Source organism: Xenia sp. Carnegie-2017, unplaced genomic scaffold, assembly GCF_021976095.1.
Source record: "Xenia sp. Carnegie-2017 unplaced genomic scaffold, XeniaSp_v1 HiC_scaffold_20, whole genome shotgun sequence".
Classification (NCBI taxonomy): Eukaryota; Metazoa; Cnidaria; class Anthozoa; order Malacalcyonacea; family Xeniidae; genus Xenia; species Xenia sp. Carnegie-2017.
The window spans coordinates 2,916,480-2,932,049 of NW_025813483.1; the positions used below are offsets into that span (position 1 = coordinate 2,916,480).

The following is a 15,570-nucleotide window of genomic DNA, read 5'->3' on the forward strand; positions in this document are numbered from 1 at the left end:
AAAATTTTGGTCAAAGTTGCATTCTTTCACCTTTGAGCATTTTTCCATCAAAAGGAAAGGTGCTTCACTTTGATTTTACTGGTTTGTTGACTGGCCATCACATATTTCATGGTGATGTCTCATTTTTCAACCTTGACAATATTTGAAATTATCTGACATTTACAATTTCCATGATTCAGCAAAAATTGATCCTCAAGGATTCAATTTTTATCATTTTCGCGCACTATCTTGAACATAAACGACGCAGCATTTATTAAAATGGAATTCAGATTAAGACTGTCAATTATTGTGCCAAGGTATTTATAAACTTCCTTTATAATGTAAGTTCTCATCACCTAACTAAAGGATTGTATCACATTAGCCAAGTCGTTGAAATATATTAGAAATAACAAAGGACCCAGAATAGAAACCTGTGGGTTTCCTGTGAGACTTTCTTCTTCCTGTGATATACATCTTCATATTATAAAGCGAATATATAACAAAAGAGAGACGCAAAGGTATAGAAACTGAGGTAGACCCAAATGTGGACAAAAACATAGACAAAAAGGTAACATAAATAAAGGCAAAAAAATATACAAAAAGATATACGTAAGATTGACAAAAAGACGAAGACTAATGGAAACAAAAAGGTAGACACAAAAGTAGACGTAAAGACTAAAGTCAGACAAAAACATTATAATGTGCAAGGATTGTCGTTTCACAAAAAGATAAATTACTATTTTTTTCATTTGATTTTAGACATTTGGACCAACAAACTGAAAGCATTTAAAGTTGTTTCGGAAGAAAAAGAATGGACGACATTAACCACCGTACCAAGCTAATTTTCAGGCTATCTGACAAACATCCTCAGTTTCATGTCGACGACGGCAAGCACAGAAACAAGATTGGTCATTTATTACAACTGTGCATGTCGCACACGGCATGAAATTGAAAATATTGACTGTAGTAAGAAAATTAGGATTTTTATAATTTGTTTTTTTCATAAAGATAAATTCCATGTTTTCATTCCACAAGATTTTCACATTAAAAAATGTCGAAATTTGAGCGTTTGATAATGGCGTAATTTTATTAATCTGTAAAGAAAATGAAATTTTGTAAAGTTACAATAATTTAAACACCTGAAATAAACATAACTTTCTCATGAGTTTATTTTGTTGCTGTAAAAATCTTACCATCATAAATCGTTGGTTAAAAGTGACTTGTCTTTCGAACATGCAGCTGTTGAGACAAGAATCGTGATCTAAGATAGAAAAATGCTCAGGAAAACGTTTTAAAACAGCCAAAGGCCAATAAAGTGCATTTGACTTGGAGATACTGGAGATTGAAACGTCGCTAAAGATCAAAATCTTTTGAGTTCCCATTCATAGCTTGCCATGTAAACGGCCTGGTGGACTCACAATATATATACGTCTTGTAAAATTACTGTCAAAAACGATTAAGGAGGAAAAAGATACATACCATCTTAATATTTCCTCAGTTATAAAGCAGTTCTGACGAAGTAGAATATCAATTCGTAAATAGCTCAGCCTGAAGGAATTGGTGAACAAAAGCCAAATACGTTTTCATCGTGGTCAATAAACAATTTCTTTATTTATATAAGTCCTCCATCATGGTGAATTAAAACCACAAACATTTGTTCTGTTTCTCGATCGCATTAACAGAAAAATGTTCATGTCTAAAATAAAGCAAAGAATTAACATTAACAAAAACGAAAACTATGTAAGAAGACGTATATTTAGGTCACACATTTTGCATAAAGATATTAATGTCGTTTACATTTCACACTTCAATCAAAGAGAGAGTTCTCTCCTAACACGAATATCAAAAATCACATTTACCTGAACATGTTATCGAAAAAGTGAAAGATATATTTCGCTTTCGGCAAATATTCTTCGTGTATGTAGGAAGGTAGAGATTTAAATAACGCATGGAAAAGTTTGAGTTGATTTTAAAATATGCCTTTCGCATATTCATCTTTCGCTTTGGGTTCCTTAAATCAGGCCTTCAATCGAAGTGCAGACTATGATAGAAAGCAAGTTGGTCGCTGGATACACACGCGTGCTGTATTTCGAGCAAAGTCGTATAACCAAAAACGATTTGGCCCTAATCAGACCATTGGATCGTGGTTTGTAACAACAAACAGTAGTGAAGAGCTACCAACTCACATCTTTGTGGCTTTCCAAGACGCTGAACGCTTTAACAATCAAGAACAAACTATACATGTCTTTGACCATGCTAAATTAAGTCGAATTTATGTTGAGATCAATAAGACTCAAAAGTATCCTGAAAAAGAGCTTGATGTTAATTACACAGCTGCTAACAGCAATTACAGCAGAGCCTACATGATGTTTCAAGACGTTGCAATGAAGTACAGCGATCCAGATACAGGCTCTCAAGTCAGCTTAGGAGACTTTGCAAGCCTGTTTCCTATTTACCATTTCGATGTAAGTCATCATGCCGATGTTTTGAGAAAAAAAGAGGCAAACATTAGAATTCGTTGGACATTGAACCAAGCTTTTCGTAGCGCGATTAATGCTGGTGGCAGCAATGAGTATAACATGTTCTGCTTGGTGCTTAGTGAACGATTTATTCGACTTAATGGGATAAACGGTAAAATGGACATAATTGTTTACACTGTTAGTCTGATGTGATATGTTATTATTTAAAAATAATTTATAAGATTATAAAAACAAAAAATTTTTCGACTGTTTATATACGCAAATTGTTTTGCATGTGCACAAAAATGTCGGACATTAATAACGCAATATTAGTTGAAGCTCTCAGACCCGCCATGGAGCGAGTAATCACTCAGGAATTTAAAGGCGCTGGTATTTATCTTCCTGGGTCAAGAAGTATAGAAGGCGGTAGCTTTATTGGAAATCTTATTGGAAAACTCATACCTACGGTCACTAAACTCATACCAAAAGGGTTAACGTCTCTAGGCCTAGCAGCTATATCAGGTGCTATCACCGGCAGCACGCAAAAAGCAGTTGCTGGTAGTGGTGTAGTTAAGAAAGGTGGTGCAGCTGCTAAAGGTGGTGGACGTAATAACTACACAGTTCACGGCGTTACACTTTCAACGGCTCAGAAAAATAACCTGACAAAGGCAGTCAGAGAAGGAACCGGAGTGACTATACGACTTACTAAAAAAGCACTTGACAGCCCTGACTTGCTTATGCTTACTAAGACGCAAATTAAGCGCATAATGGGTGCAAAACCCACAGGATCTGGGTTGGATCTAAAATTGTCTAAGACTCAGATTACAGCCATGGTTTCATTTTATAAAGTACTAGCAATTTTTTCTCGCAATAGTCACCATCTTCTGTAATAAAATAATCACTATGTGTACTTTACCTTGACAAAATACTAATGTCACTTAAGTTAGGTTCCTTCTCTTTGAGCAAATAATAATGTTCACTATCCTTAGCAACAATTTCTTTTGCAGAATCTAAAGAGAAACAAACAAACATCAATTTATTATCTTACTAGAGAGGTTACTAAAATTGACCTCTTTGTTTTAGAATTAAAATCAATCTATTCAAAAAAATCCTACCAATTTTAGGCTTTTTTGCAATGGGTTGATTTCTTAGATAGCAACTTCTGGTTTGATGTCGTTCAGCAAGGCTAAGTGCAACATTAGTGAAGTTTCCAAGGTATGAAGCCAATCTTTTAAAGTAACTGTGCTTTGCTTCATATCGCATGCACCAGCTCCGAATCATTGGTCCAAATCTGAAAAAATCAAGGACTCATGTTAGCTAGAGGGAAACCAATGATGTAATTTTTACATGCATTTTGAGTTACATACCATATTTTTATTTATAAACTAAGATACAAACCAGCAAAATCATACCTGTAAATATGAGCTGGGTAATGAACCAAGTAATGCATCTTGGGTATAACTGAAAGCCCAGGATAAAGCTGGGTGAATTTCCACAAAATTCCTTCAGGTATCCTTCCAGGATAGCAAGTTCATCAGTGTTTGTGATTGGTGAAAAAACAATGTCAACAATTTTAAGGAGCAACAGAAAATGCATCCACTTTTCTTCATCCTGAGGAATGGCACTGCCGAGAGCTAAAGGAAGGAATTTTCCAAGGCACCACATTTGTCTTGCTATAAAAGAAAAACCAATCATTTAAATCAAGGGTGATGGTATTAATGCTCGTGACAATCACTACACCCTACCTTTTTGCTTTAAACTATTGTTTTCACTCCTCAAAGTTGTCCGGGTGATTGGTGATGGCTTGTTTTTATCATTAAAATATCCATAATCAAAAGAGTTAATTCTTTCATTAAGTTGCTCCACTGTTAAAATTTTTCTTTAAATATGAAGTCCTTCAGCAATTCTTTACATACATACTGAAGTACTCCTTCTAGTATATCATGCATTGCATCACCTGGCATGCCATCTGCTACATGAAAATACCTAGAGTTGCGAAGAATTGATCTCCTGCAAAGCCCATATGCTTTACTCAGTTCTGGGTTTTCTTCAATCAGTTCACATTGGCGGTCATGACCAGCACAAGTTCGAAGTGTAAAATGTTTTTCTAAAAACTGAAAGACTTACTTTAAAGTGTATGTTCCTGGTCTGCTAAAAACCATAATAAAACATTTGATCTATGTTGAAACAGGTTAATAATGTATTATCATAAACATACATACCTTCTGCTTTATTTGTTCAGTGGTCCCCATGCATTGCCGGCATTTCAAATGTGCACCTGGACCTTCTTTGAATCCACCCATGAGTTGTGATCCAAGATTGTCTCCAGAAACCAACACAATAGTCCCAGAAAATGACATAGGTTCACCTTTAACAATGAACTGGTGACCACCATCCTCAAAAAGAAGTGTGACAGTTAATTTTAAGCAATTTTATCAAACTACTTACTCTGCACAATTATCAATAACAGGTAATAAGCTAAAAAACAATAAATAGGATCACTTACTTGTTCAAGGTATTCAAGGTCATTCATGAAAGGCTCCAAGAGAATGTCAATGCCATATTTTTTGATAATTGGAACTGTTGCCATAAGGAGTAGGTGAATGTTATCACACTGGGATCGATATCGAGGATCAATATTTCCAGTTGTGTAGTAAACAACTCCTGTCATACAGAAATAATGGCATATGATGTAATAAGAGCTTCTTATAGCCTTTCATTGCTCATACACTTTTACATTTGAGTGACTGATTTAGTCACTATGATGTCATTAAACTATTACCTAACTTATGCTTTCCAGTTTTACTACCAAGGGCATTTGCAATTTCCAACTCATCATAGTAAAGCATGATTTGTAAAGCAGTTGAGTCCTTGGAAAACAGAGGATGGGTTTTGAAATACTGGCCATCGCAAACATCCTCAATCACATCATCATGTTTATGTTGCGAAGATGACCATGGTTTAGCTGAAATTGAAATCGAAGAATGAAAATATTAAATTTATTAATAAATTAAATTTATTATTAACCAGCAATGGAAATGTCTGGTGGTAGGATGGGTGCCTTCCTACCATCAGACATTTCAAATTAAAATCAGGCTATTTTCATATTTTCATGAAATAATTGGAATATATTTTTGGAAATGTGCTCTAATAAACGCATGTCATCATTGTTTTTGCTTTCATGGAAACTAACACAGTAAAACACACATAAAGTTCCTTTTATGGTTATACATAGAACATGTATTAATATTTTGCAACCCTGTTATTGATATGGGTACTTGCAAAGATGTAGTTGTCATAGTTTGATAAACTTGCCAACATAAAAAAAAACACAACCATGCTATTAACAATCTGACCTGTTCAAGTACTCCTTTTACATTGAGCATTTTTTCCAAGGATTTAAGCAGTGGTATGTACATGATTTCGTCATCTTTAATAACCTCTTTGTACACAGTACTTGAACGTCTTTTCACAACTTTTTGTCCAAGTTTAATTCGTCTGGGTTGCTACAATTAAAATAATGGTTATGCATGATAAGCACTAAAGAGCAGCTGGCTCAAATATGTTAAAAATCTCAAAAAACTTTATCCAAAACTCTAAACATTCTAAAAAAAGTCAAAAAACATAGAAATAAAACTTACAACTAAGCCAAAATGCTCCTCAAAATAAGCATTCTATTTATACTTTGTGGAAATATGTTTGAATGGACTTGAGATAGCATGTTCTTCATCAAATAATTCATCAAGACCTGGCACATCATTATAATTTAATCCAGCTTTCTCTAAGCAATTTTGTAAACCGTGTTTAAATGCTTTGACTGTTCCTTGGACAAGTTCAGTGGAATCTTCTACAATGTTATCCACACATTTTGTGTGAGCAGATTGATTTCTTTTGTTTTAGAAGAAATTGAGCCTTTTGTGTTCCATTGCTTGAACAGAGTCATCAAGTTCATTTTCCTGTTGAATTCATCAATTAAGAGTTCAAGGCCATCCTCATCAGGACAAAATTGTTGTGAGTGCTACTCGCTGATTCAACGCAACATAGATGACGTGAGTTTAAGTCAACATTGGCGTGCTTTCTTCTAAGATGACTTTTGTAAGAGTTAACCTAAACAACAAATCCGTGAACGCACTGAATAAGTAAATATTTTTAACAAATAACAAACAAATCAGTGTCGTATCAAGAATCAAAAGCTTACCTTAGCGAAGGTTGAATTACATTCCGGCACTTCGCAGATAATATGCAATCTGGCATCGTGTTCATGAACAGCGACCAAATGATGCAACATTCCAGCGACAGACGTTGAAAAACGTTGCACATACCTGACAACACAATCGTGGCATAATTAATTGAATTTTACGAATATTCTTGCGTCACTAGTCAAGTGACAACTCCGTTACCGTTTGTTAGAGCAATGAATGAGTAAAATCAGATCAATATTAAGTGTCATTAAGTGCATTTCTTTGTCCAATTAGTTGCGAACTTGCGGCGATTGGTCGATTTGGTCACATGACATCCCATTACGCAAAGCGGCACGTGCCTGACTTCCTGTTGCCGATGTATGTAGTCGCGTGGCGTGTTTCTAAACTTCTTGTGCTTTGTTGAAGTGCATTTAAGCGTTTAAACTCTTGTATTGTGGGCAAAATGGAAATCAACAAACAATCATCTGTCGCTGACATTATTCTTTTTGAAAACAACAAATTGGATGAAATTGTCGAAGATTTTAAAGGTATTGTCTCATCCTGAAATGTAGGTCGCATGTGTGAGGGTTGTTGTCTCGTGCATAAATCTAGTGTAGAAAATAATTCAAAATTAGATTTATAGATGACTTGCCTTGTTTACGTTTTGCTAGCAGGCAGATTTGGTCGAGCGCTTTTAGAGAATACCAACAGCAATAACGTAATTTCATTGACGTTTTGCTTCTTATATTTTTAAAGCTAATCAAGTCGACGGCGTGGATTTTTCAATTTAGAACCACATGATATTTATCAGATGATTCCTCGACAAGAAATTTACGTGTATTTGGAATGACGTTACTCAAAAGGTAAATTGAAGCCTTACAGGTTTTCTACATAAAATGGTTTAGGTATGGGTTGAAGTATCAGGCATGTTAGCCTGATGAGAGGGTAATATTCATATGTGCATGGTATACTTTACTAGATTCTAGTACTACAAGCAATTTTTATTCAACTGATTATATGTAGCATATGAATTTATGAATATGAGTTTTTTGCCAATTATTTATCTGAGGCTGTCCATGAGTATGTATGCTGTAGCAAAACTGTATGTTGAATCGCAATTACTTAGAGAAAGATAATTAGTTTTTTGGTTTAATTTTTCCAGCTGAAAGCAGAGTTAGGACCTATTTTGGAGAAGAGTGATGTTGTGCAAGACTTGAGGGAACAATGGAATTTGCACAAATATAAAATGCTGTCTGCTATTAAAAAGAAAAAGCAAAAGTATGTCAGCAGAATCCTTGAAGAGCTGGAGGGTTGTCCAGTTGAAGATGAGAAAGGTTGGTGTAAAAATCAATAAGTTGAAATCCCTATTTATACTGAAGTGTTAAAGCTTTAGAGAGTGATAATGGTAATATATTCATTCTATGCTATGTTGATTATTTTAGAGGTCAAGAACCGGTGTATAATGGCATGTTTGTCTTATGTGTTAGATGACCAATGCACCCATCGAGATATGAACAAAAGGCTAATTTGGGACATTGTTCATGTAAGAGTTGATATTGTCACAAATAATATTTTCTGCATAAATGTGTGAAAAAATTGATAAATAATTTTATCTCTGTTGAAGGGTAAAAGCTTGGGGGAAGTTCAAGAGATCATTAACAAAAGTTCGTCTCCTAGACTCCTATCAACAGGAACATTAAGAAACATTCATTCAATAATGTTGGTGGCTGAGGGATGATTGTGGCAAAGCTGAAAACGGAAAATATTGTCAATGCAGTTATTATTTTACTTAGTTCTTTTATACTTTTAATGCTGAGTATCCTAAAGGCGTTAATGGACATTGCAAAAATGTATTTATTCTTTTAGAACATTTGCTTTTAAATTCAAAATGCAATTGTAAGGCTCAATTGCCAACTTTTGTCGATCATTTTATTTCTTCTATGAAGTAGAAAACTTTTGTAGTGTTAATTAATGGCATGTAGTAGAGATTTTAAGTATTCTGTGTTTGCAAAAAATGTGCTATTTATAATTGTGTGATTGATTTTCTTTAGCTTAGTTAAAAGATCCTCTATATTGGTCAAATGGTCATGGATATGCACCTGAAAAAATGCTTATTTAATGGTAAAACAACCAAATAAAATTGGTCAAATAAATTGGTAAATTTAACCATTTTGTTTTGGTATTTTGACCAATTTAGGAATTGGTTGTTTTGACCTATAAAAATTGTTCTTCTCAGGTGCATTCAAATGACCAATTTTTGGTCATTTTGACCAATCTATTTTACTGTGTAGAACATTGGATTCCAGGGTTAGAAAATTACTTGATCATAAAACTAAATGGCATTTTCAAATCTTGAAAAAGTTTGACGTAAAATAATATTAAATATATAATTTTATTTTGACTATGTTGATTAAATCTACTTCATTCAGTAGCTAAATAATTGCAGGCTACCAACATGTATGAATTGCGTGCCAATTTTTTTAAATGTATGCCATTGTATTTAATAAACGCAGTGTTTTGGGAGATGTACCCAAAAGCCAAGAAATGAAAAGAAACGTGAATATTCATGATAACTACGATAAATAATGTTATGACAAATGGCTTCACTTGGCCCCAAATGTGGACACTGTTTTTTTTCCAAACCAAAACGAAATGGGAGGGAAAACCGGCGGATCAGGTAAAAAACCCTCCAATAAAAGAAAAAATTAAAAATTTTCCAGAAATGCATCAATATTTTGTAGTGTTTTATGATGTTTTATATTTTGTTGTTTTCAATGATCCCGATGATCTACTTTAACATGCAGCGTAGTCAGATCGTGCGTCTTATACAGTCGTATAAAAATTTAAATTTACGGAGCAATAAAATGTGGGCTGACTACCCTATTGACAGCAAATATTTTTTGTTCGTACAAAAGAAACGCAAACTTTTTTAGAGCACAAAAAATGAAATAGTGCAGAGTGTTAACAAAAATTGTAATCAATAGACGAAAAACGAAAACTAATAGCAGCCATATACAAATCATGTATAAAAATTATTCAGTACGTAGGGACCTGACCATTCACCTGCCCATAACAATTAAAAATGAAATGACTAAAGAGACGTTATGACTTGCATAAAAATAATTTTTATGTCTGCTAGACTTTATTCCATTGAAATTTTCTATGTTGCCTCATTAATTAATAGCTGGCTTTCACTCGTGTGTTTTGTCAGAAAATTTAACAATTGTGAACATTTAGTTATACGGAAAATTTTTAACGGTCGAATTTGAAAATGCGTTATATTGATAGACATTATGGATAAATAAATTAGCAAGTGTGCATCTTATAATAACGACGTTTGTTTCTTGGTGTTTCTGCCCGACTTCGTCGTTTATTCATTGTCCAGTTAGAAGGCCTACAGACATAGCTACTCTATAAAAAACACGTTATAAATGTCAGCATAATGAAGGAACAAAACAGAAATTAATTATATTGAAAAGAACAAAACTTTAATACCTGATTTCCAAGGGTTGTCCTGGTCAGTTTGATCCAGGCGACTTGGTCGGTCTCTTCCTTTTTTCACCGCGTAGTTTTACGTTGTATCGTTGAAATTAATTGTAAAATTTTTATCTTAGTAATTCAATGAACCCTACTTGCATCATTGCAATTTTCTTAATAAACGTTAAATAAAATTACTAAAAGTAGCGAGTGAAAGCCAGCTATTTTCTCACAGCAAGTGACATCTTTTATTGACACTTTTTTAAGTTGGGTGTTTTTCATGGTTAAGTTTCAAATTATAAAGATAGACCATCAGGATCCTTTTTAACTATCTCATGCAGTTACTCATACAAGTTAATTTTAACACTTATATCTACTCAACTTACAAACCACAAGATATAGATCGTGTTTTTCCACTCGCTTGTTTTCCATCTTCGTAGAATGTAGTCCATTTTTATAGTGCAATCACTTCAATGTAAATGTTCATACGTACATATGCCGTTATGCGATGTCCATTCAACATGTCGATACCATTCCATACACGAAGTAAGGAGCATCATCAACCAATAAAGAAGCTACTGATATGATGAATCGCCATTTCGATAGACTACAATTCACAATGCACTGTTATGGTAACTTCAAGCGAAGGAAAAGGGACCGCCCTTCAATACCCCAGTTTTATCATTACTCAAAGAATGCTTAGTGCAGAGTTGATCTTCTGTGAGTATCAGTTGACCACCTTTAGGTGGGTTCATATAACAATGGGGCCCATCATCATTATATGAACAAACAACTGACATCAACAAAGAATCCAAACTACAAATGAACATTCTTGGCCATGAATCACCATGACACATGAGTAATGACAAACTAGTAAGAGTAATTGAAGTGAATGACACAGGTGGTAAAGGGACTTTCACAACTCCATTCTTGTGGGATCTACAATATAAGAAAATATGAAACACATGTATGAGATTTCATGATGAATAACTCTGCATATGACGTTAGTTTGCGTTTTAAATTCTTAATCAGATATATTGAGAATGAGCAAATTGTTATATGTTTTCTGTTTGACTATTTAAACGGTAGAACATTCACCTTCATTGCACGAATAGCTTTAGTGAGTTGAGTTTGAACGATGTAACAAGTTTCACACGATCAAAGGCTTATAATCGTGATGAAAGCATTTTACAGTGAAAGCTTTCAAATTACGAGGCCTACACTAAGACCAGTTCATTATTCCATGTAACTCATACTTCAGTATTCGTCAGTAAAAAGACAGAATTTACCTTTCTTCCTACAACGTTAAAGTGAGTAATTTTCTGTTGAAGTAAAACACACGAATTTAAACATGTTAACGTTTCTTTAATTGACGTCATAACTAAAATTATTATTGTGATTGGCTCCTTAGGAACATGTCACCTTCCACAAAGACAACAAGTAATCCTTCAATGCGCTTTTAAGGCCTGTTTCAAACATTGTATTTTACATGTGCTGAATGTATTTAAGACAAAAGATAATAAGGAATTTTATCTCATTATCTTTTCTTTTAAATGCATTATGTAAAATGCAATGTTTGAAACAGGCCTAAAAACATTGAAGGATTACTTGTTGTCTTTGTGAAAGGTGACATGCTCCTAAAGAGCCAATCACAATAATAATTTTAGTCATGACGTCAATTAAAGTAACGTTAACATGTTTAAATTCGTGTGTTTTACTTCAACAGAAAATTCAAATGACGACCGCTAAGGTTTTTGAAAGTTAAATATTCGCTGTGCAAATTATTTACCATCCAGTCATAGTGGACTTTGCTCTAAGAAATTTGACAATTTACACGGTGTAAATACTGTGAAATCAACTCTAAAATCTCGCAAAAAACTTTTTCTCAATGACCAATGAACGAAAACGGTCACTTTCAATTTCGCGTTGGAAATGGGTTCTTGGTAGATAAATGAAAAATGTGCCACAGGAAAACAAATAGTAAAATATCTTCGCAAAGTGAAAGTTTTAATGAGAAAAACATGTTATTTTATCATTATGAAAATGTTATCTATGTTCTTTTCACATGCTTTCCTTGACTTTGAAAAATGTTCAAAAAACAATAATTTTACATGGGTAAACAAAGAAATTGTTCCCGTGAGATGAAACGTAACATGTAAAATTTACCTTCCATCTTTACTAAATGATGTTTGTCGAACGGCTGCTGTACATTTAGGATGAGAGAGAACTTTCTGCCTGCGTGGGAATTAAACAAATAAAATTGCATTAAGATGATGTATGTTGTTACCATTGAACATGGAACGCTACCTAAAGCAAATAATTAAAGCCAAATCTTACATCCAGACACGCGAGATTACACCCAGACACGCGTGTTTAGTGTTTCGAGATTCTCTCGCGGAGTGAAAATTGATTGACTACACATGTCCCCCGCAGTCCTCGTCATCACCAGGACCATCCATTGAGACAAACGTAAAGGTGGTTTCCAGTCCATTTCCTCTTCATCCTCCGAACTGCAAGTGAAGAAGACAGCTACTCAAAACTTTAGAGAAGATTGATTGTTTTTCATTTAAGATGTTTACAGTGTTTGCACAAGATTATGAAAAGCAAGGAGACCTGCTCCAAAGTTCTCACAAACGTCTCCGAGGTTTGCATAAGCCTGTGTAAACACGAAAAACATCTTTTACTTCTTTTATAAAACAACGATAATACAAAACAGACAAATTAAAAACAAATGTTTTAATTTTTCCTGTAACATGTATTCATGATTGATTTGGAAATTCTCTTTGATTGATTTTAATTGATTGAGCTCAGATAGGTTCGCTCATGCCAAGTTTGCTAATGTTAACTCAACTATAGACAAATTAACGCACGCATTTTTCTGTCTTTATTTTATAAACAAAAATGGATACTTTTACCTTTGGGAATTATGTTCTTCTTCATCATCTTTCCAAAATGGCTGTGACATTAATGTTGATTCTTTATCTTCATCAATATCTTCATCATGTTCATCATCACTACCTTCTCAATAAACAATAAAATAAAAAAGATTGATTGAAAAACTTCATATAAGACAAGTTTTACTAAACACAAATGAAACTGTACACAATCACCATTGATATCCATGTCTAATTATGGTAGTTTTGATCTCAAAACAATATTCATATAATGGAGTGCTCATTCTTACTTTGTGAGCCCGCAATATGAGAACATTCATGCAGCAGTGTTTCATTGTCATCTTTATCCAAACTCATTAAAATCTCCACCAATTCTTTATCCAACTCTCCAGCTCAATAAATGTCTTATATTAATAAAATTTGAGACCTTGAGAAAGAAAGAATTATTTTTGGTGAATAATACATGATTTGCTGGCCTGGCTGGCTTGTAGTACATCTATAACTGACCGATCAACAACTGGACTATCCACGTCCACATCTAAAATAGAAGAAAATAGAAATATTTTATTGTATGATTATAACTTACAATAAGTTGGCAAAAATCATCAAAACCTTGGTTTATTGTTGCTTCACACTGCGGTTGCTTGCCTTGTGACAAAATACTTTGAGAAAATTCTTTAAAGTCTTCGGGTGAAAGAGATTTTTCCATTGTCTCCAACTCACTTTGACTGCAAGTTTATTTGAAATTCATAAAAATATTAAGTTAAATCATTAAACATCACAAGACCAAGTCTTACATCACTTTATTTCGTTCATCAATAATTTCTTACCTTGTGAAACAGGAAGAGCAACTTGTGAAGATAGTCCAGTATCTCGTCTTCGTTGTCTTTCATCTTCCCACATAGCAGTTATACCAGGATTATGACCAATACAACCTTCATAAACATAATAAACTCATTAAAGATGTATAAACAGTAAAATGAAGACATAAAGATAAGTAAATTTTACTTTCAACATTTATTTGATTCAAGATGTCTTCAGCAATTACATCAACTTCAAGTTCACAACGACTGACCTTCTTCACAGTAGGATCCAGGCATAAATTACTTAATAATGACAAATAACAAACATTAAAATAATGAATATCAACTGTAAAGATAGTTATCACAAAGAATCATTTCAAAGTTAAACTAATTTTTTAAAAGTAAATTCTGTAATCTGGATTGAGCATTGACTCTAAATCTTGGGATAAATCATACACACATGTGTCAAATTTAGGATTAAGGATTTACATAAATCCTTTTGGTTTCAATTAATCTTCAAGTGTAAAATATATGAATCAGACAAACCTAGGAATAGTGTCTTCATTCCAGTGTTGAGATGAAGGAAAATTGAGAAATGAATTTGGAGATGAACCATGAAGTGGAATTGATTTATTATTATATGAAAGATTTTTATCTATAAAATTCAATTTGATGGTAAATAATCATTTGTGGTGTTAGATTTTTATAGAATGCTGAAAAAATCAATAATGAAACTTTCCTGTTTTTGAAGAAATTCCTCTAAAATGAACTTTTCTTACATGAAGTAAGTTCATACCATAAAGATTGTAATCAATTAGAAACTAAAATAAAAGATATACTTCAATATAATTTTTATATATGATTTTTCAGTCATCAAATGTTTTTTACTAAATACTTCAAGTGAGCAAAATGTAACTTAGTGAAAATCTTTAGATGTTGATCATCCAGGTAGGAAAAGACTAAAGAAGATCAGTAGTATTAGTGTTGACCATTGAACTAAAATACATTGAACGTTACCTGTAATAGAAAAGCCTAAACATTTTGTGAAGCCTAATTTTACACCCAGACAAACAAGATTACACCCAGAGACACAAGATTACACCCAGACCAGATATGCATGTATAGTTCAATCAATTTTCACTTCACAAGAGAATCTCGAAACATTACAGTGACTACACACGCGAGTCTCGCATGCCTGGGTGTAAGATTTGGTTTCAATTATTTGCTTTAGGTAGCATTCCATGTTTTTTAGTTCAATGGTGTTGACTGACATTTTAACATTGTTACCAGTAATCATCTCAACTAGACGTGAAAACATCAATCAAGACTACCCCCAACAGTCCTTCTCAATACTGTAGTATCCTTTATGATCAACATCAACAAACATGCAGCTATATTTCCACAATGTGTTCAAACCATTCACTTTATTGACAAAATGTTTTGCACATGAAATTTACAGCTATAATCCATAATGGAATGTTTTTATTGGGCACCTGAGATCTGATGTATAATTATAGCAAAGTGGGCACCTATACATGCAAATGTTGCATCTCTGATGTCGGTAGAAAATTCAGCCCATTTTTTACTCCTATGTACAATACAAATATTGCTTTAATCAATTACTTTGAAAAACAATGAATGAGATTAATTTCTAAAGAAATAAACAACAAACTTTGCAGGCCTTGCCCCCTGTCTGGTGCACAGTTTACAAACTAACCACTCCACTTCGGGTTATAACAATCAAAGATGTGTTTTTCCAAATGAATAATAAAAAGCA

The 15,570-nt window shown here is 33.5% G+C and overlaps 2 protein-coding genes across 17 annotated transcripts in view; both read right to left on the minus strand.

Annotated features, from left to right (window-relative positions):
* Positions 1-15,570, minus strand: part of LOC124442870 (DNA polymerase zeta catalytic subunit-like) — a 110,799-nt gene that overhangs the window by 72,617 nt on the left and 22,612 nt on the right. The window contains exons 1-5 of one of the 16 annotated variants that reach the window (XR_006947392.1): positions 4,661-4,800; positions 4,184-4,552; positions 3,851-4,111; positions 3,554-3,729; positions 3,355-3,448 (exon numbers count right to left, since the gene is read on the minus strand). The exons of 13 other annotated variants lie outside the window; for them this stretch is intronic. The gene's annotated coding sequence lies outside the window, so the exon portion shown is untranslated. Of the gene's footprint in view, positions 1-3,354; positions 3,449-3,553; positions 3,730-3,850; positions 4,112-4,183; positions 4,587-4,660; positions 4,801-15,570 lie in introns of those variants that run through there. 2 more of the 16 variants (XR_006947391.1, XR_006947393.1) reach the window with 2 other exon arrangements.
* Positions 13,321-15,557, minus strand: LOC124442881 (DNA polymerase zeta catalytic subunit-like). Its single transcript, XM_046993402.1, is given in 9 exon segments — positions 13,321-13,417; positions 13,498-13,528; positions 13,603-13,718; positions 13,788-13,818; positions 13,821-13,925; positions 13,999-14,096; positions 14,340-14,448; positions 14,533-14,614; positions 15,287-15,557. Coding segments are annotated over 8 exon segments (567 nt in total). The 5' UTR covers positions 14,588-14,614; positions 15,287-15,557; the 3' UTR covers positions 13,321-13,395.